The sequence below is a fragment of the Phyllobates terribilis genome, unplaced genomic scaffold (assembly GCF_046119375.1).
Source record: "Phyllobates terribilis strain yellow unplaced genomic scaffold, ASM4611937v1 Scaffold_1__5_contigs__length_1240528914, whole genome shotgun sequence".
Taxonomy (NCBI): domain Eukaryota; kingdom Metazoa; phylum Chordata; class Amphibia; order Anura; family Dendrobatidae; genus Phyllobates; species Phyllobates terribilis.
In genome coordinates, this window is record NW_027362761.1 from 417,413,482 (window position 1) to 417,438,952 (window position 25,471).

The window sequence follows — 25,471 nt, forward strand, 5'->3', positions numbered from 1 at the left end:
AAAATGACTGGTAATGCTGCGGATTTTTCCGCAATGATAATCCGCAGCAGAAATTTCCGCAGCATGTGCACAGCACATCCGGATTATCATTGGGGAACACTGCAGACCTTCTACCAAGCGTTTTTTAAGCGTTTCTGCAGCGGAATTGCCGCTGCGGAAACGCTTAAACGCATCGTGGCCACACAGCCTAAAGGGAAGCTCCCAAATGGGAAACGGTCCTCCTCCCACCGAGAGCGGGGAGGAATACAAGGGGGCACCCCCAGGCTTAGTATGTGCGGGATATACGAAGCAACAAAGTTTGAATTAAAGTGTTGCTTTAGGATTGTTTTCTCTGGAGCAGTGGTGGGGACTAGTGTTGAGCGAGTATGTTCTATTAACCCTTTCGCCGAGCACCGAGTATTTATAGCTGCTCGGTGATATGCTTGAATCACTCCCGTGTACATGATTTGCAGCTGTTTGACAGTTTAATTACTTGGGAGGAATGTATTTCTTACACATTCCTCACATGTAATAAAGCTGCCAAACAGTTGCAAATCATGTACACGGGAGGGATTCAAGCATATCACCCAGCAGCTATAAATACTCTGAGCTCGGCCCGAGCGTACTCGGACAGAACATACTCGCTCAACACTAGTGGGGACCCAACGGTGACCGGGAGAAAGTGAGAATAATGTGTGTGGTTTTGTTAGATCATGTTCAGGTGAGACTTGAGTCCTGACCTGCATTGACCCAGTTTAAATGACTGTATAAGGCTATGTGCCCACGATGCAGAAATGCTCAGGATTTTTTCCTGAGAGTTTCTGCATCTCCCTGGCAGAAAAAACGCATGCGAATTGTACATGTGGATTGTACATGCGTTTTCCTGCCAGGGACATGCGGAAATGGAGCGTTATTCACTGACATTTCCGCATGTGGATTGACAAGCGCTTTCCAAGCGATTAGCATCACTTGGAAAGTGCTTGTGACAACTAGGTCACACTATATAAATCCATGCAAACAGCATGGATTTATATAGTGTGACCCGAGAGTGGTAAAAATAAAAAAATAATTATATACTTGCCCTCCGATGGCCCGCGCTGGCTTGTTTCGCTTGGTCCCGGCAGCAGTGAATTGAAAGACCTGCCAACGTCAGCGTCGCGTGACCCATCACATGACTCGGACGTCAGTGCAGGTTCTTTAGTTCACTGCAAAGTGCCGGGAAGCAAGCAGGAGCGCAGCGCGGGCCGACAGAAGGTAAGTATACATTTTTTTTATTTATTTATTTTTTTTACAGATTTTTTAATGGTACCTGGGTGTGGATGAGACTCTCCTCTCATCTACACCCGGGTACCATCCGCACATTAGAACGCTTGGATTAAGCATCTACATATACAGTGATGCATAATCCATGCGGTCTAATGCAAGTCAATGGCGGCGAAGACGCAGCACTTCTGCAAAATAATTGGTAGTGCTGCGTTTTTTAACGCAATGATAATCCGCAGTGGAAATTTCCGCAGCATGTGCACAGCACATGCGGATTATCATTGGGGAACATGGCAGACCTTCTACCATGCGTTTTTAATGCGTTTCCAAAGCTTCGGAAACGCATTAAAAACGCATCGTGGGCACACAGCCTAAGTCTGTTTAGCATACGCCTTACAAAAGTGTCATTTAAATGCCTCAGATCTTTAATGTAGACCTCAAATGGTAAACGAAGACTTGGCTTTCCATCAGTTTGGGCACAGTTTGGGCATAGTTGTACAAGTAAGGCATGATTCTCATTCGCATGATTTTTCACTTCCATTTCATAAGGAAAAAACAAATGTCCGTTCAGCTCCGCCCTGTCTGTGGTGTCTTTTTGTTTTTATTTTAAATTTAATCTTGCAATTTGGCAAACAGATTGAAATGGGAATCTTCCCATTTTAAATTTTGCACTGGAGTTCAGTTTTTTTTTGTAAAAAAATTAAAAGTTTGCGGTTTTACAGGGACCCTGTCATCAAGCAAAATAAGGCGGTCAGGAGCTGTTGGGGACCAGTATCCGTGACTTGTATTGCTATTCACTTTATCCCTGGGCCCATGTTGTGGTGTGTGTGTGTGTGGTTGTTCAGTTTTTTTTTGGGGGGGGGAGGGGGAACGCTGCAGTGATTCAGAGTAAAACTAGATGTTCTATTCGAGCACAACAAAGTTAATGCAATAAGTGGCGGTCAAAACATTGTATCTGCCACAAAATGGAATCAATAAAAACTTTGGGTCACTGAGCAAAACTACAAGCCATCACTCAGCCTCATCCACTGAAAATTGTAAATGTTACTGGTCTGGAAAAAAAAATGGGTATACAAGCAAAATTATATAAAAATTAAATAAATTAAAATATTTTATTTCGCCACTTAAATAATAAAAAATGCATGTTAAAAATGGATGGTGTCATTCAAAACTACAAGTCATCCTATAATAAAGGCCTCATACGGCCATGTTGTTGGAAAAATAAAAGTTGTGACTCTTTGGAAAAGGGAAAATGGTGGCAGGAAAAAAAAAAAATGGAAAAATTGCTTCGTTGGGAAGGGTAGAAAGTAGAAGTATAGAAATTAGGCTATTGTCCTTCATTAAAAAAAAGTGAAAAATTTAATGTTGGCTGGTGTACACAGTGAGTGAACTTTAACATGGAAATCCATTGACTTTCCTAGCATCTGTAAGCATGTCAGTGTGAACTTTTATCATTTACTGAAAGATTTCATCCACATTTTCTCATGATTCATTGTTTCCAACAGAATGAAAGTTTTCGGATGTATTGCAATGACTGGTGAATTGTTACTTTGTGCCTCACCTTTCCTACTTTTTGGTGTATGCATGCATTTTAGGTGTTTAAGGTTAAACGCACATTGGGGCAGTTTTACTTTGAGTTCATCTCTACTTTAAACAGTTTGTGGAAAAATGTTGCTGCGTTTTTCTTCTGAAATTTATTTATATATATATAATTTACCTATTATCTGTTTTAAAACCTTGTGACTCACTCAAAAAGGCACTTTGCCTTCTTGAGGAGAGATATTGGCTTAGCTGGAAAAGTGACATAGTATAAGATGCATCAAAACTTGGGTGGAAAAAAAAAGGTACAAAGTTATCCATCTGGTGCATGGCATCTTGCTTTATGCAACTTATCATCCAGCAGGAGCCATGTGGTGATTTTTGTCACATTAAGACTGTCTAGGGTAAGTCTCCATTGTCTGTGTACGAGAGGATTAGTAAATCTGCCCCATTGCCTTGTTGCATTTATTTTCTTTTCTCAAATTAAAATGTTGTAATTACACAACCCATTGATCTTCAAAACAATGTTCAAAATGTTTTTTACCTTTACCCCAAATGATTTTTGTTTTTCTAATTTTCTGAATAATTCTAAACGCCGTTGTTGATGAAATGTTGCCAAGTCTGTCCTTACTCTGGATATTTTTTTTTCACAATATATTGGTAGAAGAAAAGTGGTCCATTCCTTAACAACAACTGTTTTATTTTTTTTCTCCAGTGAAAGGTCATTTAAACCCTCTGAAGGGATTGTCCAGGGAATATAAATAGCAGAGGTCATTGACAAAATGAAAAGAAACCATATTCTCCTCCCTGATCCCCTTGCTTCTTGGTCTTGTCTTTTGGCTAGCTTTTTGTAATGTGTCAACCACCTTTTCCTTTCCCCATGACTGCACCACACGAGAGGGGATCGGCCCATCAAGGACAGAAACCTAGGGGGGGATGGGGAGGGTAAACATGGGGTCGGTGGATGAAGGGGGAAAAAAACTTGCCCGGACTCCTGGAGGAACCTAAGAAATAATAGTGCGTGTAAATAACATGGAGTACTTGGTAAATAGTTTTTGATGAAGGGGTGTGTGTGTGGGTGGGTGTGGGTGTGGGTGGGTGGGGGCATAAGCCATCCCACCAGTGTCAGGATGGTCCTAACCTCTAGTATTAAAACCTGTTATGTGAATAAGGGCTGAGCAGGACCGGTTACTGAATATGGATACCCCGTATCATATTTTGGCACTCCATGCAGGTAAGGGCAAGGCCTCCCTTTCTTTGAGCTTGAGATTACATTTATATAGCTTCCCAATGCTGGGTATCCATATTCAGGACCCGGTCCTCCTCGGCCCTTATTTGCATTGATGTCACTTTGACACACAAGGTTTCAATACTGGAGGTTGGAACCATCCTGATTTGGGTACACCCTGACACTGATGAGTTGGTATTTACTTTGTGTTTTTTGTTGTTGTTGGAGCAGAAGAAGCGGTGAACCTTTCCCATAAATGAGATGTAAGCTCTCTATTTTAACCCCTTAATGACCGGGCCATTTTCTGTTTTTGCATTTTTTTTTGCTCCCCCCTTCTTTCCAGAGCCATAACTTTTTTTTTATTATTTTTTTTATTTTTCAGTCAATATGGCTGTGTGAGGGCTTATTTTTTTGCAGTACAATTTGTACTTTTGAACGACCCCATTGGTTTTACCATATCATGTACTGGAAAACTGGAAATAAAATTCCAAGTGAAATTGCAAAAAAGTGCAATTCCAGTGTTTTTTTTTTTTTTGTTTTACCATGTTCACTAAATGCTAAAACTGAACTGCCATTATGATTCTCCAGGTCATTACGAGTTCGTAGATGCCAAACCTGTATAGTTTTTTTTTTTTTTTTTTTTTTTTTTTTTTTTTTTTTTTTAGTGGTGAAAAAAATCCAGATTTTTTTAAAAATCCATTTTTCGCCAGGTGAGGGCTTATTTTTTTGTCTGCTGAGCTTGTATATATTAGCCATTTTGGGATGGATCAGATGTTTTGATCGCCTGTTTGTGCATTGTAGTGGTGTCCTAAAAAACATAATTCTGGCGTCTTGAATTTTTTATTTTTCATTATTCCGTTGTTCTTTCTTTATATTGATTAGGCAATTCTGAGCTCTGCAATGCCAAATGTGTTTTTTTTTATTTTTTATTTTACTTTTTGCATGCTTCAATAGACTCCCACAGGAGACATGAAGCTGCCCTTGTTTGATGATCAGATCGCCTGTGTGTAGCAGAAATGCTTACTTCCTATGTGTGGGTGGTGCTTATAACAGTCTGGCAATGCCAACCGCAGGGGTCTCCTGCAGACCCTGGGTTGTCATGCCAACCCACGGCGACCTGCTTCCGTTAAGCGCGAGTTAAATGCTGCTGTCAGAGATTGACAGCAGCATTTAACTAGTCAACAGCCGCGGGTGGGTCGCAATTCTACCCACGGCTGTTGCAGGCACATGTCAGCTGATCTTTACAGCTGACATGTGCCCGGAAAGGTGTGGGCTCAGCGCCGGAGCCCGCCCCAAACGGGGATATGACGTGTTGTACTATTACAACACATCTCATTAAAGGGGTTTAAAAAAAAAAAAAAAAAAAAAAAAAATTTGCTATCCTAGTCAGCAAAAAAGGAGGTATTCCTTGGGATAAGGTACCGAAAATGGATGTAGCGGTAGCCAAATCGTCCAAAGAATCTACGCTACCCTTTGAAGACATGGGAATCCTGAAAGATCCCTTAGATAAGCTGATGGATACCTAAGGCACACCTGGGAATCCTTGGTGGGAGCCCTAAAACTGGCTGGTTGTCTCAGCGACCTTTACAGCCAAAGCAATGATGGTCTGGATGAACCAACTGGAGGGTCTACTAAAGGATTATCTGTGAGAAAAAATCCTGGTTATTCTACCGCTAATGTGTGGAGCAACAGCCTTTCTTGCAGATACTTCTGCAGACTGAGGTTAGTGGCCAGATCAGCGGGTTTTTCCAACGCAGCCCTATTAGGGTGCTATGGCTCAAGGGCTGGCTGAGTGATGTCCAGTCTAAAACCAAATTATGTTCCATCTCATGTTACAGTGAGTATTTGGTTTGTCTGATGCTGGATATGGGAAAGTTGTTTCCTTATTTGTCCTTCCCAGAATACAAAAAGGTCCTTTTGGGCTCAATTGCATACCAGATAGTTGGAGCAGGAGATGCTGATGGGCGAAAGTGTTTGTAAACAAATTAAATCTTCAGTTGCAACAAAGTCCCTCTGTTTGGTTAAGCATACAGAATCTGTCAGAAGGGGTGCCATCTGGTTCCAGAAGTCCTAACTACAGATGCAAGTCCAAGTGGATGGGGGGAGCACATCTGAGAGATTATGTAATCCGAAGTTGTTTGGTCACAGCGCAAAAGGTGGAGTTTCTTCACTGCGAGAAGTTCTCGTGTTGAAGGAATTTCTCTCCTCTCTCTTCAAAGCTGACATGTTTGTATCCTAGCAGACAATCGAACAACAGTATCTTACATCAACCAACAAGGAGAAACTAGGTCTTTCTCCCTGATGGTGGCGACGGAGGAGATTTTTCATATGGCGTAAACACAGCTGTCAATCTTGATCTTGCTAAGACGCAATCAACCAAGACAAAGGGAATGTGCCCTGAATCCGACAGTCTTCCAACAGATGGGTCTATACTTGGAAGACCCCATAGGTCTGCTATTTGCCAACAGGTGAAACTGGAAGGTAAAGTTCTGCTCGTTAAATCCCAGAGAGAATCCTCATGTAGTAAATGCCTTCTAGATAGTGACTTCAATCCAGCCTATGCCTTTCCACCCTTAATGGTGATTCCTGCTGTACTAAGGATGATCAGGGAGAGCCAGGCGAGAGTAATCATCATAGCCCCGTGTTTTTTCTTGATGAGGCTGATGTCCATCACCGATCCATGGATCCTGCCAGAGATCCCGGATCTTCTCAGGCAAGGTCCAGTCTGGCATCCAGAAACTGGTCTTCACTTGACAGCATGGAATTTTAGAGGTCACTTTTAATTCAGAGAGGTTTTTTTTCCCCAAGTTTAGTAACCACTAGAACCTGGAAACAGTTCTAGTTCAGGGGAAATACTGGGTGAGGAGATTCTGGTCAAGCCTATTCTATATTCTAGAATATCTATCTATCCTATTTTTTTTTTTCTTTTTAGAAAGTTAGAACTTTTCCACTAGCTCTATTAAAGTACAAATCTCTGCTTTAGGGGCGTTGTAGAACTGTGACCAAGATGGCAACAGGTGGACTGTTAGATTTATTAAAGCATGTGGTAGAACAGGGCCAATCCCTAGTCCAAAGATGCCACCTTGAGATCTGAACCTGATGCTGATGGGTTAACCCCCTCCACCACCTTTAGAACCATTTGGTCTCAACTGTTAAAAATCTTACCTTTTTGAAGACACTGATTCTGGTGGCTGACTTCAGTTAATGCTCCCACATTTTGGAAGATAGCTGTTCTAAGACTGGATCCATACCTTCCAAAAGTAGCCACGAGTTCCCTACACTCAGATTATTCTTCTCTCCTTTTGCACTAACCCCGGGAACCCTAAATAGAAAAAAAATTTACACACTGAATGTTGGTTTGGATAAATTACATATTCTCAACAAAACCCTGGAGAAAGAGCCAGTTTCCTTCCAGTGCCCTAGGAAAGGTCTCAAGAGGTACTCTAGCGAGCTGAATTAGGGATGCCTACTCCTAGTAGTTCAGTCCCAGCGAATATAAGGGCTCATTCTACTCGCGCGGTCGTGACTTTCTGGGGAGAGAAGGCAGAGGTGTCTATCGATCAGATATGTAAGGCGGCAACATGGTCCTCTCCTTCAACTTTCTTTAAGCACTGTAGACTTGATTAGACCTCTTCTGCTGATCTGTCCTTTGGGAGAAGGGTTCTACAGGCGGTGGTTCCTCCCTAAGGTGGATTTGTTTCTCTGTAAATCTTGCCTATAATGGGATGTTCCAGAACCCATGACAGCACCTTCATATTACCTCCCCCTGCCACCAGTAATGGGTGTGCACTTATTTAATTTAAGGTGTTGTTCAGATGATTTACATAGGTTATGGTTTGAATGTGTACCTTACCGTATTGGAAGCCCACTCATGCTCTGTAACACAACTGATGTGGGGGGAGAGGTTCTGCCTTTTTTATTCTATAACTTCTTGATTGGTGGATCCCCTCTCATGTGGTGCTGTCATGGGCTTTGAAAAATCCCATTACTGGTTAGTAATTTTATATATATAACCCGTGAAATCTGGCAGTTAATCTTTTGACAGGGGCATTTAACACATGCTGGCAGGGGTAGGGCGTCTTTTCATGCTCCCATCAGTGTACCCGTGACTTGACTGTGTAGGGCCTATGTGTTGCCATGTTGTCACCCCCCCCCCCCCCCCCCCCACACACACACACACCTGTGTCTGGCATTGCAATTCACCTGTGAAAGCCAGCTTGTAGCTGGTGTTCATGGGAGATTGCTTGTGCTAAACATAGTGTATTAGCACTGCTAGGTATAGCGAAAACCATGATCAGACGATCGCAGCTTCAAGTTCCCAAAGAAGACTATTAAACCCAGTAAAAGGGGGGGAAAAAAAAAATAAAACACAAGTTCAAATCATCCCTTTCTTGCTCCAATTAAAATAATAAAACAAAAAATATACAATTGGTATTGCTGCGTTTATAAAACTCTGATCCGTAAGTGTGGAACGCCAAAAATCAGAACTCCAAATTTACTTCTTCTTTTTTTTGCCAGCTGCAACATTGCATTAAGGCGATAAAAGCATCAGATCAACATTATGGCGTAATCAGTAAAAATGTCGCCTCGGTGCAAAAATAAGCCCTCCTTATAGCCCCATAACCCAAAAAATGGCAACAAAAGCAACTTATTTTTTTCAAAATAGTTTTTTTTTCACTACTTAAATAATAAAATTAAAAAAAAACACAAAAAAGCTATCCATGTTTGGTATTTATGTAATTGTACTGACCTGGAGAATCATATTGCCAGGTCAGTTCTTTACCGTATAGTGAACATGGTAAATAAAAGACTCAAAAAGCAATTGTTGAACTGCAAATTTTTTGCTCTTTCAATGCACTTGGAATTTTGTTTTTCTTGTTTTCCAAAGCATCACATGATGAAATGAAAAGTGTATTTCAAAAGTACAATTTGCCCCACAAAAAACAAGCAGTCATAGACTGTAGTGATGAAAAAATAAAGTTATGGCTCGTGGGAGGGATGGGGGGGGGACCCAATGGAAAATCGTCGTGTTAACATACAGGAGTCTGCCATTTGTATAACTTGTATATTTCGCGGCAGTGTCTGCCATGTTCTCAAACATGGTATCTACCAAGGACACCCTGACTCTTGAGCATTCTATTACTGCTACGATGACGGTTAGTGAGCGGCACGCGCTGTTCTATAACTCCACATAGTGAGAACTCTTGCTTAAAACAAGTTTTGCACGGTATTGACAAGTGAACTGCACTGTGACACTTCCTTGAAGCTATTTTAGAAATAATGCGTCTTATTGTGGATTGAACGAAGGCCTCTGTTATGGGCTCAGCCACAAGGTAGATTGACATACACAAAATCTCAAACCTGGGTTTGGTTTTGAAATGAATACTTGGTTGCAGCTTTGATGTTGAGTCCTGTGTGCCTGTGACCTCCCAGCAAGTCTTTTGAAGATGGCTCAGTTTGTATCTTTTATAGTAGGGTGGTGACAGCAGCAGCATAACACCACAGGATGGGAAGTTTGCTGCATTTGCCTTGGATATTTTAGCCCATCATCATCCTGAAGAATCCAAGGAATTCTAGACATTTGTTTGGCTGACTGGACCATTCTCCCAGAGAGGCAAATTGGATTTGTCTGGGATTGTCCCGTGTAGGGATAACTGTTCCCTGTTGATAGGACATTGAATCATACTGCTTGGTGCGATGAGTCACAAACCAATATAAATATATGGGCTTTCAACCTATATCTTTTAAGCCAGGTAGCCTGAGGTCAGTCTTTTGCCTGAACCACTGTTTGGGCGCACAGCAGGGTTCGGAAGGGAAGGAGCGCCATTTGACTTTTTGAATGTAAAATTTGCTTGAAAAATTAGCAGATGCCATGTCACATTTGGGGAAACCCTGATGTGCCTAAACAGTGGAAACCCCCCACAAGTGACACCATTTTGGAAAACTAGACCCCTCAGGGAACTTGTATAGATGTGTGGTGAGCACCCTGAACCCCCAGGTGCTTCACAGAAGTTTATAACATTGAGCTGTGGAAATAAAAAAAAAATATAACTTTTTCCACAAAAATGATCTCTTAACCCCAATTTTTATTTTTTTTATTTTCACAAGGGTTAAGAGGAGAAAATGGAGGGTTAAGAGGAGAAAATGGACCCCAAAAACTGTTGTGCAATTTCTCCTGAGTAAGCAGATACCTCATATGTGGGGGAAAACCACTATTTGGGCACACGGCAGGGTTCAGAAGGGAAGGAGCACTGACTTTTTAAACGCAAAATTGGCTGGAATTGAGAGCGGACCCCATGTCGCGTTTGGAGAGCCCCTGATGTGCCTAAATAGTGGAAATACCCCACAAGTGACCCCATTTTGTAAACTAGACCCCCTCCTAGGATTTTATCAAGGGGTATAGTGAACATTTTGAACCCAGAGGTACGACACAGAATTTGATAACATTAGGTCCTCATATTGAATAAGTTGTGATTAGGCTTGAGTGCAAGTGCTCGCTACTTGAGTTTGCATCGGGTACTCAGGTATGCACCATGTATCGCAGGTGCTCGAATAACATGCTCAAGTCTGCGCCCTGCATGTTTCACGGTTGTTAGACACCAAAAAAAACACGTGGATCACTCGTGCATGGCAGGAAATCCCCGTGTGTTTTTTTTTTTTTTGGCCGTATAACTGCCGCGAAACATGGGGTGGAGACTTGAGCATGTCACTCGAGCACCTGAATACCTGAGCACCCGATGCAAACTCAAGTAACGAGCACTTGCGCTCAACATTAGTCGTCATGTTGTTGTTTAGTTTTTTTTTCTTTACTTTTGAAAAATTTTTACGCCATTCCTCGTGCGGTATAAGTGATTAGACAACTTTATTCTTCGGGCTGATGCGATTACAGCGATACCAGATTCATATCGGGTTCTTATGTTTGGCAGCTGTCACATACTAGAATTTTGTTTTTTGGGTTTTTTTTTATGCCGTTGCGCATGTGGTAAAATTGATAAGGCAGCTTTATTCTTTGGGTCAGTAGTTTTTTAACAGATACTACATTTATATTTTTTTCTTATGTTTTGGCGCTTTTACAAACTATTTTTTATAGAAAAGTTTTTTTTGTATTGCTTTGTTCTGAGCTATAACTTTTTAATAATAAAAAAAATAATTTTACAAACTATTTTTTTTTTTTTTCACTTTGTCCCTTCTATGGGACGTTCATTTTTTGCATAGCGTAGAGATGCAGCTGCATCCTTGTGCTGTGCAGGCTTTCAGCCCTGCAGACACAAGTTAGATGGATCATGCGCAACGATTGGAACCCCGCGCACACAGCGCGGGGTCTCAGATTCAAGGTAAGAGGGGCGCCCTTACCTCCCCTTGCTCCTGAAATGCTGCGATCGACTGCGGTGCCCCGATCATATACTAGTCCTCCAGCGTCTTCAGTTTTTCTATCCCGTTCTGGTCCTACGGTGCCATCTTGTGACCGCAGCTTCTGGCTGGCTGGATTTGAGAAGCTATGTCACAAGCTCTCAATGCAAGTCTGTGAGCCAGAACGAGGCTCCCATAGACTTGTACTGAAAAGTGACCTCTGTGCAGTTCCATGAAAAATTGGAGCTTCCAGCAGGTCACTTTGCGCTGTAGAACGACAGGAGCAACGCTGGTGGCGGCAGGGGAATTACATTTAAAGAACTCCAGTGGTGCAATAAAAAAACAAATTCTGGCGTGGTGCTTTAAATGGAGCCTGTCAGTGCAAGATAGACCTCACAACCAAGGACTGGTGGTTTGTGCACTCTTGGTGTGGCCAGTTTAGTGCCCTTTTCCACAAACTTGTTTTGCATCAATCTCATTTCCTTCTTTGACAACCCTAACCCTACAGAAGGGAGAAGATGGCAGATTTAGGTTAGAAAACAAGTAGGTGGGAAAGAACCCTGAACCGCTCGGCCGCATCAAGGTTGCAGTGGACTGCCTGTGCTGGGTTTAAAGTTTTGTGCTGACAGACTACTTTTAAGGCTCTGTATGTTTGTGTATAATAACACTTGTACTTGTGGAAACTCTAGATTAGGCATGTTTGAAGTCAAACATGCCCTATTTGATTTTTTTTTCTCAGCCCCCCACCCCCCCCTTTCACCTCAACCAATTACAAATTTATATTGTAACTCTTGGTAAAACTAGGGTCACCAGTCTTTTTTTTTTGTCCCTCCATTGAGCAAACTTTTTTTAAAGTGCCCGACAAATATCCAGATCACAATCTACTAATTTAAAGGGGTTTTCCCACTAACAAAGTTAATTTTAGTCAACAATAGCTCTTTGAATAATTTCCACAATTGTATGTGTTTTTAAAAAATAAAAAATGTTCCTGTGCCGAGATCTTTATAAATGTGCCCCTGCTGTGTACGGTGTAATGGCTGTGTCTGACTGTACAGAAACATGGTCTGATCATACCACAGCTCATGGGCGGGGGAGGAAGCAAAGGAGAGAATACAGATATTGGGATATCTGGTATGGGATCGTAGCTGATTATTTGTGAGGTAAAACATTGGTTTTTAAGCAAACAACTATGATCCCTCTGCTGTAATGTCTGTATACTCTTTTGCTCCTAACCCACTGTTCAGGAGATGTGATATGATCAGACCATGTTCCTGTACAGTCAGACACAGCCATTACACAGTACACAGCAGGGGCACATGTATAAGATTATCTCAGCACAGGAACATTTTTAACACATCCAATTGTGGAAGTTATTATTTATTATTCCAAGATCTATTGCTTAAAATGTACTTTTGTTTGTGGGAAAACCCCTTGTAAGTCTTTTTCTCTGTCAGACACACACAAGGATCTCATGGCTCAGTTTTGCGACAATGTTTGTACTAGATCCATACTGTTAAATGCAGATGCCCTAATCTAGAAGGCACTTTGTAACTGGGTGTGGGGGGGCTAATTTTCCTTTTTAAAGTATTTTTTTCCATCATGTAGCTTTATGGCCAATGTGGCTCAATTGGCACCTGTCTTGACACTGGGGGTGTTTTGCGGTCAGTGGTGAGGTTGGCCAAATTCCGTTAGACAAGGACCCAGTTGTCTAAATAGAAGTGGGCCCTATTGTTTTGGACTCTCCTCTTCAATACATCGAGGGAATATGCTGTGAATTTGCCTTAAGATACTCTGTATGTATTAAATTTTGCGGTACAAGTTTTGGCCTATAAAAAAAGCTGTATGTACTTCGCTTCGCATTTTGTTGTTCTCTAATCTAACTAATCATATTATCTTTCTAGGGTCGAAGCGCAATTCTTTAACCCCTAGAATTACTTCATTGTCGTGTCCCGGCTGCTTACGTGACGTGGACCTTGGAGAGCGGGGAATGAATGGCCTTTTTCGGAACTTTACTCTGGAGTCTATAGTAGAACGCTACAGACAGGCGGCTCGCGCTGCTACCGCCATCATGTGTGACTTTTGCAAACCTCCAGTCCAAGAATCTACAAAGAGCTGTTTGGATTGCAGCGCCAGCTTCTGCAATGAATGCTTCAAGATCAACCATCCCTGGGGGACCATCAAAGCCCAGCATGAATATGGTGCACCTACCACAAACTTCAGACCTAAAGTGAGTTCTGTCAACTTATACCCTCATTAATGTCTCCATATAAGAAAAAACGGATATACGCAGTGCTGTTGGTGAGTCTAGGACTCTGAAACTCCAGTCACCCAGTATCTAATAAGCTTGGATCCTGTAAAGGTATCACACATTAGGACTGGGATTTAATGTCCTGAATTGGCTGAACTCCTTCTTGGGCTACTGCCTAATTTTCTGCATTACTGGAATCCTTTTTGGGGTATAGATCTAGTCAAGCATGAGTCTGGCCTTGTGAAACCAGTGTGTCTATAGAGCTTAAACAGAAGCCATCGCCTCTGGGACGACACTGTTTTTGTATAAAATCAACTCAAGGATCTACAGCCCTGTATATTTCTATGGGTGTTATGTATTACGGATGTGTACAACATGTATCAGTAATATGACTGTTTTTCAGGAGCTGTAGTTTAGCTCCTATTGAAGTGAGTAGAAGCTGAGTTGTACTACCCGAGAACGGCCATTACATGGTGTTCGGAGCGGTTTTATCTCTGTACATCTGACCATTATGGGAGCTGCAAACAGCTTGTTGATTGGGCTGCCCGTCTGATACTGATGTTCTGTCCTAAGGATTAAGTATCAGAGTCCTGGAGAAATCCTTTTAAGATTGGCAATAAGCGTGTATTTGGAAAGCTTATAAGGAAATATAATGTGTGGTATGAATTGCCCTTCACTATTTGTGTCCAGCCTGGAGCTGGAGCGAGCATGTAGATGAGAGGTGGCGAGGAGCACAATGCTCTGACGGCACACATTCTGAGACAAGTATGTGTAATATCTCGGCTCACTGTTTCCTGGCAACATAACATAATAAGCCTGGATATAAAATGAAGAGACAGTTGTCCGGAAAGGCAAAGGAGGCTCTGTTACTAGTGTCTGCCTCCAGCTCATCATGATATTTCATGACATTAACATATGCATGCAGTAAGGTAGAAAACTTAGATTGTGATTGCTAAATATTAATTTTTGCTAAACCTTTCTCACCTTTTTAATTGTGAGAAATGGTGTTTTTTTTTTTTTTTTCTTTTAATTATTCAACACTCATTGAAAACAAACGAGCAATAAATCAATGAAAGAAAAACACAATTTTTAAATATCTCAATACAAGTAAGTGTTTTTCTCCAATTCCAACACACACTGACTTGGACCACGTGCACATGTTGAGTATCTGGTGAGGTTTTTTTACTTCTGTACTTTTCACCCACTCCTGGTTTTTGGCTTACAAATACTAAATTAAATCGCTCAACGTGTAAGCGTGGCATTGCAGTCTCAGAATTATTTAACCCCTTGATGACTAGCATCTTTAGTACTCGGTTGAGCCTCTTTAGCTATTGTTTGCAGCAGGTCATAACAGCCAAGACACCTGCATCTGGGAGCGTTCCTGAGGAGTCTTGGCCCATTTGTCTGAAGCAATGTTTTCTAGCTCACTAGTTACCCTCTTGACAACTCAAGATTACTATCTGTTTTTCCTTGTTAATACAAGGCAATCAATTTTCTAGACCAAACAGATGGCAAAGGCAGTGATAGGTCCTATAGATACTGCTGGAAGCAGAGATCACAAGTTCAGTTATAGGAACACAGGCTACATACCTTACCTGGATGAGGCAGAAAGGAATCAATCACAAATTCCTCCAGGTTCCTGAGGAGACGGGTTGTTAAAAATTCTTGAGTGACTGCAAAAGACCTGCATCAAGATTTGGTGGCAGCATGCACTGGTGGTTCAGCTAGCACTAAACACTTGAGGTTTCCATCTCCAAGACGTACACCTGTACTGACCCAAAACTACAAAAAATGTCCTCTTCAATATGCTGAATTCCATATAAATAAGCCCCAAAAGTTTAGATGCTCTAGTTTTTCATGATTTTACAGAACAGAGCTCTACAGGCTTATGGACCAATGTGTGTGTTGGAGGAAGAATGAAGCGTAAGCTGAATGCAACACCCAACCTATAATGAAGCATGGCGGTGGCTCAGTAATGCTCTTAAGCTGCATTGCTTCCTCTGGCCCTAAAAAAAAAAAATCAAAAAAACAAGATGGATCATTCCATCTGTGAGGAAGCTGGAGCTTGGGTGTCTCTGGACCTTCCAACAGTACAATGATCCCAAGCATCAGAGTCCCATTCCATAAATTAGTTGGCACTAGTTCCTCAATATAAGACATTACAAATTGACTGATTCATCAGCTGACTTTTTCTGCCTGATCCAATAATACTGCTCAATGTTAATCAGCAACACGGGAGTAAAGGTCCAATGCATTGCACAAAAAGACGGCACTCACTGGCTTGATTTTTAAATGATTAGGTCTGCTTTATTCAGTGCATGTACACAGGTGAGGAAATGCAGAGCAGGCAGTCTGTCCTACATGTCCTCTCACCGATGTACGTGCACTGAATAAAGCGATCCAGATAGTGTTAGTGAGAGCCGTTTCTATTCATTTAATACTTTACCTCAAATTCCACCAAGGCTTGGTTTTTTAAGTCCTGGAAGATTCTGGAGTGGCAGTCAGACTTGAAACCCATAGAAAATATTTGGGATTTGAAGGAGGCAGTTGCAGCACGCAAACCCAAGAACTTGGAGGCCTTTTCCCATGAGGAATGAGGGCTAAGATTCCTCAGGAACGCTGCCAGAAGCTGGTGTCTTAGCATCATGTTTGTAGCAGGTTATAACAGCCAAGAGTGCTCTACTACAGATGCTTGTCGTGAAGGGGATGAATAATTCTGAGACTGCTGTGATCAGTAAGTCACATTTGGTGTTGAAACCACTTGTTTTTAATTTGTGCAAACTTTGCAATCTAAAATAAGAATTTCTTAATAAACCTAACTTGCAATGGAGGTTAAATATTGGTTGCAATTGTACACTTGGTAAACTTCAATATCTGACTCAATCCTGCACACGGCTGGATCCAGTTTACCTTGTAAAGCATCTTTCCTACATTGCAAAAAAAATCTGCTAAAGGTGGGGGGAATGTGATCAAAGAACCAGTGCTCACAATACGTCACCTGACACTTAAAGGTCCCCACCAACTTCTCTTATGATCATAGGCTATTTACCCATGTGATCATGGCCCCCAAACAGTGATCTGTGTTCCTGTGCCATACAACTTGCAATCAACACTAAGGCCAGTGATTAGTTGCAGCGGTCATATGAAATGACCGCATCTGGTGTTACTGCAGGCAAGTAAGCGGAATCTGTTGTGAATTTAACCAGTGAATACTGGTTATTTTAGTTAGCTTGCAAATTCTAATTTCTTACCTTATTTTTGTGTGTATTTAGCTTTTCCATCTTTTAAACAAAATATATAAATCTGACTCATGCTAAAATAACAAAAAATTAAATATACCATAGTCTGAAGCACCTAGGTTTTAGAGGAAGAAAATAGAAAAAAAAATGTAAGCACTGATGAGCGGGAAGGGGCCTGCTGCTGACACTGTTATAGGGGTAATGTCCCCCAATTCTGTTAATATCCCCCATTCTGGTATATATGGCCCCCTCATCCTGTTATACGTGACCCTCATCCCCATCCTGGTGTGCACCCCCTGTTCTCCCCCATCACGCTGCACACAAAAAAAACAATTATACTCGCCACCTCTCTGCTCCAGCGCTGAGTCCCGCTCTGTTGCCAACACTGATATTACGGTGTGAGCCGCGCATGGCGTCACTACCATATGCCCTCACACTGAGATGCTGTGTCGGAATAGTCACTGCTCCCCACTCCGGGACTGTGTGCGTGGAGAGCAGTGACCATTCTCTCTCCTTAATAGCTCACACACTGTACCCGCAGGACATCTCCTACTGTGGTTGGCGGTCACATGTGCCTGCTATTAAAGAGCATGAATATTCACTACAACCCATGGGAGTGGGTTGTAGTGAATATTCATGGTATTAAATAGCGGGCACACATGTCCGCAGCAGGAGCCGCACTGCGGGTACAGTGTGCGCGCTATTAAGGAAAATGAATATTCACTGCTCTCCATGGGCATGGGGAGCAGTGAATATTCATTTTCTTTAGTAGTGGGCAGAGTGTAGGCTGCACAATTTTATTTTTCCCTGACTATCCGGCAGTGCAACCAGTTTACAAGCTGCCGGAACATGACCATGCCGATCCTTCACAGGCCTCATTGGTCCTATGTTGTAGTGATGGCATCTTGGCTTCTGCCAAAGACTGGTAGTACTGCTGAGCCAGCTACATGGGATCTCCAGGGTATTGCGACTACCTGTGATTACTTCATTTCATCATATCTGCTCCTATATTATTTTTCTTGTCTTCTTCCATATTTCCAAACAGGTACCGGTCTATACCATTGAAACCTTATTCCTAACCTTATAATTTACTGGCCATAGCAGACCTTGTAGTTCTAAAATACTGATTTATGCTCCATCATTAGAAAGCGGAGTCCGTCCTGCTTTCGCATATGGCACATTATATTTCCATTAATGTGGCGGTGATCTGATGCCGCACTGAGGTCATGGCCAGTTGTTGGGGTATTAGGTTTCTATGTGTCTGATGCTCCATCTGCTGCTGCTGCGTTTTTAAAATGTAGTAGGATTAATATGTATTTTAATCAGTCGTATCGCTGTGCTGGTGAGCCTGCAGGTCTTGTACACCATTTATACACCCTTACTTTTACTATACTGATCTGTGTATTTTATTGCAAATTCAGTTCCTTACGCTTTCATTGTAATATACTGATCTTTTAATTACTCCTTGGGGAGCGTCTGGTAAGTGAGTAAATCACCAGAGTACTGCAGACTGTCAGTTATACATCTGCAGCACTGGGGCAATTATGGATGTATCTAGAGCTTTCTTCTTATATGCATCTATGGTGTAAAATATGTATATATGTATACATGCATGCATACATACGGCAGGCAGCCATTGTTCGCTTATTTGGCTCACTTGCGTGACTATTTGTCCTCCACGAAGATATAAGATTTATTATAACATGCATCCAAACATGCATGGTATTGTTCCCGTCCTTCCGTTCTGCAGCCCGGCCCATATAGTGCGCCTAATTATAGGAAGGATTCCGTGAAGGCTTGAGATGTGAATGATGTAGTGAAGTGTTGCTGAACCATATAGGGGTGTTTGTAATCCCTGGACGACCTGGGAAGCCATCCATCGTGAATTATTAGTACTGCACCTCACTCCACTGTTTAACCGTGCTGCATGAAATTGATGTAGCGTTGGTGCAAAAAAAAAAAAAACAGCAAACCTGTTATTTTCACACCTTCATGTTAAGATTTTGCCCCAGAAACTTGTAGCATCAAATATTAAGAGCGGAGATCCCATATAGTGGTCAACAAGTGTCCGATGTGAGCTTCATAAAAGTTGCAATGGCTCTCTGTAATAAATTCATAATGATAGCAAAGTGCTTCCATATTGTTAATGGCTTGGAGGTTTCTGGAGAACTGCACAGCCATTAACAATGAGCCTAATCCCAGCTCCAGACATGTAAGTGGCATTGAGGGCACAGCCAGACGGCCATATAGATCGGAACACAGTGCACTGATTGGTCGACAAACTGCCCAAAAGTATATCCCCCCCCCCCCCCCCCTTTTTTTTTTTTTTTTTGCGAAAATCCAGCGATGTTAGATTGCTTGTTTCAATAACATCCGTGTTTTATCAGCAGAAGATCACAAGAGGACTAGTTGGCTTGTGCCATGTAGTCCTCCTGTTCTCTGTAATCACTTCCCCACCACTGATGGCCAGAAAGCTACTAGTTCTCAGAAAGCTGCCAAACTCAGTGGTGGCCTCTCCTGCTAAGTGATTTTATGTAAACTACTTCAAGATGCTGCGTAAGTTACTAATCACTGGAATCAAGGTCTCTACATTATGCTGCTTTCAGATTACATGATAACCTGCTGACAGATTCAATTTAAAGAGCATGCTGTTATCGGGGCAAAGATCCCCGTGCAGAGAGGTGAGCTGTGACCACTCAAGATGCACCATTCACAATAGATTTATCTACTGTAGATCTTTTACCTGTTCAGCAGACTCAGACTGGAGAACTTAAGTCTTCTGTACAGAATGGGAAATATGAGCCTATGAGAATGCTTGGTAAACTTGCAAGATGTAATATATTACATATACATTACAATATTCCATATCCCTATCTATTAAATGTGCTGAGTGAGACCTAATGATGACTGAATAGATGAATTGATCTACCAGTAATCGCTAACTATATTTCTTATCTTGTATTTTCAGGTGCTCATGTGTCCTGAGCACGAGTCGGAGAAGGTGAACATGTATTGTGAAATCTGCAGAAGACCGGTTTGTCATTTGTGTAAACTCTCAGGATCCCATGCAAACCACAGAGTGACCACCATGAGCAACGCCTACAAAACGCTGAAGGTAAACTTTGCTGTGAATTTATAAAACCTTGAATTTTTATGCCATAATTAAAGTAACAATCCACATTCAGAGATGCCTTTTTGACTCTACCCAAGTGTTGTGACTTGTTACAAGTATATCACAGACACCAGTTCTCAGGGTGTGGTTGGCTTTCCTAAGATAGACTGGCTCTTAAGTTTGTGTGGAGTGCAATGCTCCATGGTTAGGAGATGCAAATTCTTTCCAGAATTACTAGTGCCGCTATGTAGTATCATAGTCCATATCTGACCCTTCAGTGAGTGTTCCAACATGACATGGGGAATTGGTCAAGCAAGCCGTGTGTGTAATATACAGATAAATGGGGTACCTGGTACTTATTAGTGTAAAGGATCTTTTTCAGTCACCCAAACCATTCTCGGCACAGTCTACCCTCTGAAACGCGTGTCTGCCTTGGCTGTCATCCCTTAGGTTCGGACAGTGACTTACAAATCTTGTAAGGCCATATTAGTGCATCTATCATGTAACAGAATGGCTCTTTATGAAGAGACCTCTGAATTGAAGTGTGGTCCTGTAATAGGATGGCTCCGTTGTAATAACAGGTAGAAATCCAACAGAAAAGGCGCCACAAGAAAAGTAACTGGAAAGGCAGCAAAAACTATACTTCAGAAAAATGCCAGCAGGGTTTTCTCTAAAGTGTCTTCTGCTTCAGAAATTGTGGGTACTCTGACGCTGTGCGCGCATACCCTTAAAGGGGAATTTGGGTCTATCTGCGATCCACTGACTTATTGCAGAGAGCCACGTTTTTCTTGTATGTAAATGAGCTGTTAAGAACTATGGGCCAGACATAACCTATGTAGGCAAATTCTCATGCAGATCTATTATAAATGAAAGGGAGCCAGTGTATGACCTATAATGACTGATGCTCTGCTCTCCTAATCGTACACAGCCCTGCTGTGACAGCAGAGCTAAAGTGGTACAGTATAGCTGAATGTTCTCATTGCAAACACATTGGCATCTATAGTTGTTCTGTGCCTGATTTATAACCAGCACAGTACAGCAGAGTTGAACCTTGCCTCATTACGAACACCACATCTTGCAGTGATGGCTGAACTGCCCTTTCCCCACATTGGCTGCCTGTGAGATGGAAGTTGAAGCACTGTGGTGACAATTGCAAGTGTGTTGTGATTGTAATGAGACAAGGTTCAACTCTGCTTTGTTTATGATCAGGCAGAGCTGACAGCCCTTTGAGAAGATAATTGCAAATGTGTTTGTAATGTGCTAAAGCTTGGCTCTGCTGTACTGGGTTGGCTCTGATTTCGCTGCAAAGCGGTGTGTGAGTTTAGAGTGTCGGTCATTGCATGTTTCACATTGGTGTCTCCCACCTCTCATTTAAAATAAGCTTTTGAGGCAGATTCTCAGAAGGATCCATGCCCAGCCCATATAAGAAATGTGGATTTTTCTGGAATGAAACATCGGAGCACATATTATTAAAATGACTTAGTTCAACAACTTATGACCTACATACCCTTGTAGGTGGCTTAGAGGGTAGATCCAACTGACAGATGCCCTTTAATATGGAGTTAGTCCGCTCTTTGATGCGAAAAGCCGTTTAATGACTATGGATTTAAAATGAGATGTCATAAAAGCTCCTATACATGGATAAAAGTATTAGGACACCTAAACATTACACCTAGTGTACCTCTGATTGGTGGCACTACTGGTGCATAGCTAAGAACAATACAAGATATGTTTTGCCTTAACTAGCACACATTTAAGTGGTTGTTTGCCAGTAACTTAAATCTAAGGTAACATTATGGACAAAACTACCACCTTGTGCCCCCATCCTAAATTGTTTTTGGGAGATTAGGTTTGAATTCATTTCACTTTTTTGTTCTCTTGGAGATGAGCATATGCTAGAGGTATCTGGAGAGATGGGTATCTGGCAGTGACCATCTCTTGTCTTCTCCATTGAGAACACATTACAACCAACCATACACATTAGATGCCTGTTGAGCGTAGGATACTTTAGTCGACAGCCATCTTGGCCAACTCTCCCATACACTGCCCCGTTCATTCAACCAAGCGACCATGTTCTCTGAACCACTAGCTGACACCCTGACACCCCAGCCCTCTACTTGTCTCTGGGAGAGCAACGCAGTCAGTTACAAATTTGACATGCCCGATCAACGTATTCCTTCTGTCAACTGGTGACCCCATACACATTAATATTGACTGAACCAGTCAATATAGTCTGCTGTACTTATAACTGAGTGGTGGAGCGGTCTTGCCCTGGTTGGAGTACCAAATTAATGCAGTTCAGTCCAAATTTGCTAAAGCCATTTGTTATAAGGCACAATGATTAACAATAATAAAATTGCTTTTTTGGTCCTACAGGAGAAGCTTAGCAAGGGCATCGGTTATCTTATCAGCAAAGAGAGTCAAGTGAAGACCCAGATAACAGAACTGGAGATTTTAATCAGAAGAACTGAGGTATGCGGTATAGTTGATTGGGTTTATTAAAGACACAGATCAGCTCTTTTGAAGATTCTTAGCCTCCCTATTGATCCCTGTTTAAAATATTTCCACATTTTTTTTATTAATTTTTTCCTTAACCCTTCAGAGCAATGGAGATCAAGCCATAGAAGAGGCTACCTACAACTTTGAGAAACTATTTAATATTTTGGAAGATAGAAAAGCTTTTGTGCTGCAGTCTATAAGGAGTTCCCAGACCTCTAGATTAGAGAAACTACAGAGTCAGCTGGAGGAATATCAGGGCCTCCTGGAGAATAATGGGCTTGTGGGATATGCACAAGAAGTCTTGAAGGAGACTGATCACTCCTGCTTTGTTCAAACTGCGAAGCAGCTCCAAACCAGGTATGTCGGGAACAGATCAGGGCTTTAAATATCTGGTACATACTTGGGTTTGAAATACGAAGACACAAAATTAGCACAGTATGCGGCTCATCCCAAGATCGGTCTTCACCGGTGGACGCAGATTAAGATGTGCCGAGGTGTGCAAAAACATTGGTCAAAGAGGAAGAGCCAAGAGATTCTGGAAATAGGCTCAAAATGTAACAACATCATCCACTGTGATAAATCTGACACATTCTCAGACTGTCTATTCTGTGTCCACCAATATAAAATTAGATGGGATTAGTAAATCTATATAGTGTTTTTTTGAGATGACAGCTGCTGGAGACTATATGCTCCTAATTTAACCCTCCGTCACATACAATATCGGTTCTAACGAGTTCACATACAATGTGACTGTCAGGCGCAGGCTAGAAAAATACCTATAATATCTAATATTAGCAATTTCAGTGTTCTAAAAGTGATCAGTGACCTTCATAGGGATGTAATAAAAGAGACTACACATAATCGGGTGCAAAAAAAACCCATTTACTTAACATAAAACTAATAACTCTGAAATACAAACATTTCAAAACTCCCGCCAAATAGTCCCCAGTTCGACTGTCAAAAAACTCTACAAAGAAAATTTATGGAAACAAACTTCATTTTAAGGTACCTTAAGTACTATTAAACACGCATTCAATCAGAATTAGATCCTGAAGTTTCCCCAGAAAAATTACACTTGCAGAGCAAAGAGCAAGAATTACACATCATTTTTGCATGTGTCAGGCAGATTGCATTATGACATTTGTGACATTCATAATTAGAAAGCCTTCTGATTCTGCTTTCCGTGGTGCAGGTGGTGCATCTCCTTCTTTTGGGAGGTGGTGCAGGTGGTGAATTTTCACTATCATCTTCTGGGCGGAATCTTTTGAGCTGAACTTGAAGGCGAGAGGGGATACCGATTGTTTTCATACTTCTGCGTAGCTCTCCAAGCACTAGTTCATGGGCCAATTTTTTCAGATAGAATCGTCTACGGAGTGGTTCAAGCTTGTTTTCAAGGTAAATGACTTGTGAATTTATACCATCCAAATTCAACATAGCAAAAAATTTGACCATTGGCCAGTGTTTGGTGTTTCTGCTGACGTTGAAAGTTGAGCACATCTGATCAGCTGTATCAACACCCCCTTTGGTTGCATTGTAAAATGTAATTATCTCCGGGTTTTTTTGTGCCTCAGTCCCAGGATCGATGGCATCATCATCATGAAGTGTTGATAGAAGTACAATTTTTTTTGCTTGTGGTACATGGGAAACCAAAACCTTTCCATTATGGAATGCAAACATACTGCTGTACTGTTGTCTCCCTTTCACACTTACAAACTGTGTAGGCAATTCCTTTTTATTTTTTCTTACAGTTCCGACATATGAAAGCTTCTGCATTTTCAGATAATCAATCAGATCACAATTTGAAAACCAATTGTCAGCTGTTATATTGCGACCCGATCCAAATAAGGGCTCAGCCAGTCTTTTTACAACATCACTGGGTTTGTTGCTGACACAGTAAGGACCTTCTGGTTGTTTTCCTGCATAAACTTCCAGGTTGTAAGTGTAGGTCTTACTGGCATCAACAAGGGCATACATTTTTATTCCATATTTGTTAGGCTTTGATGGAATATATTGACGAAAGGCACATTTACCACGAAAATCAGGGAGCATTTCGTCAATAGTGAAATTCTCCCCAGGGCAATAGCTTTTTTTTTACAGTTTTCAACAAATTTTTGGAATATATCACGAATTGGAGCAAGTAGGTCATGTGTTTTACGTTCGGTTCGGGTAGTTCTGTCGTCAAACCGAAGGCAACGAATTAGAAGCTTGAATCTGTTTATGGACATAACGCCAAATTTTTCAACTCCATCCCCATCTTTACTCCAAAGTTCCTCCAAACTTTGTCTATTTGCCCTATAAGCTCCTGCAAGGTATAATAATCCAAAAAAAGCACGCAGTTCTATTTCATCTGTGGCCTTGATGGTTCTGTTGCAGATGAACTTGTCCTTTAATGTCTATATATTGGTTGGTATATGTGACAATAGAGTCCAGAATGTCATCTGTGAATAAACTATTCCAGCATTCAACTGCAGTTTTTTTCATTACTTGCAGTTCCTATAACTGCAGGAAGGTGAGTAATAATGTTTTGAGGTTCCCTACGTTTTTTCTGGAGTGGCTTCTTGTTCCATTGTTTTTTTTTTTTATCTTTTCCCATATAATAAGATTCTACATCTTCATCCTCATCACTGTCACCATCTTTCTCTGTTTCAGAATCCACTTCACATACTTCCACCTCATCATGAGAATCAATCTCACTTTCCTCTCCTAAATCCTCATACAGTGTGGGGTCTGCATCATCTAACAGCATGTTTGTTACTTCCTCAACATCAAGGTTTTTTGATAAATTGTACATTTTCCTCTCCATTTCAGCAGATAATCTGAAGCAAGAGAAGGAATGTGTTAGGGAACTACTGTATATGCCTGAGCAGCACACTTTCTTTTTTAATCTGCCTTATTTCTATGAAATATCCTCACACTTTGTGCTATACATTCATAAAACAAGCTAAATAAACAATTGTGATGAAAAAAAACATAAAATACCAACCTTATTGCGTGTGACGTGTTCACATACAATG

At 41.5% G+C, this 25,471-nt stretch overlaps 1 protein-coding gene across 2 annotated transcripts in view; it reads left to right on the forward strand.

Moving 5' to 3' along the window:
- The window catches only part of TRIM36 (tripartite motif containing 36), a 132,006-nt gene that overhangs the window by 92,441 nt on the left and 14,094 nt on the right, over positions 1-25,471 (forward strand). For both annotated transcript variants that reach the window (XM_073677178.1, XM_073677186.1), the window contains exons 3-6: positions 13,261-13,586; positions 19,815-19,961; positions 22,335-22,430; positions 22,561-22,814. In XM_073677178.1, coding sequence (XP_073533279.1) covers positions 13,261-13,586; positions 19,815-19,961; positions 22,335-22,430; positions 22,561-22,814 — 823 coding nt within the window. The remainder of the gene's footprint in view (positions 1-13,260; positions 13,587-19,814; positions 19,962-22,334; positions 22,431-22,560; positions 22,815-25,471) is intronic.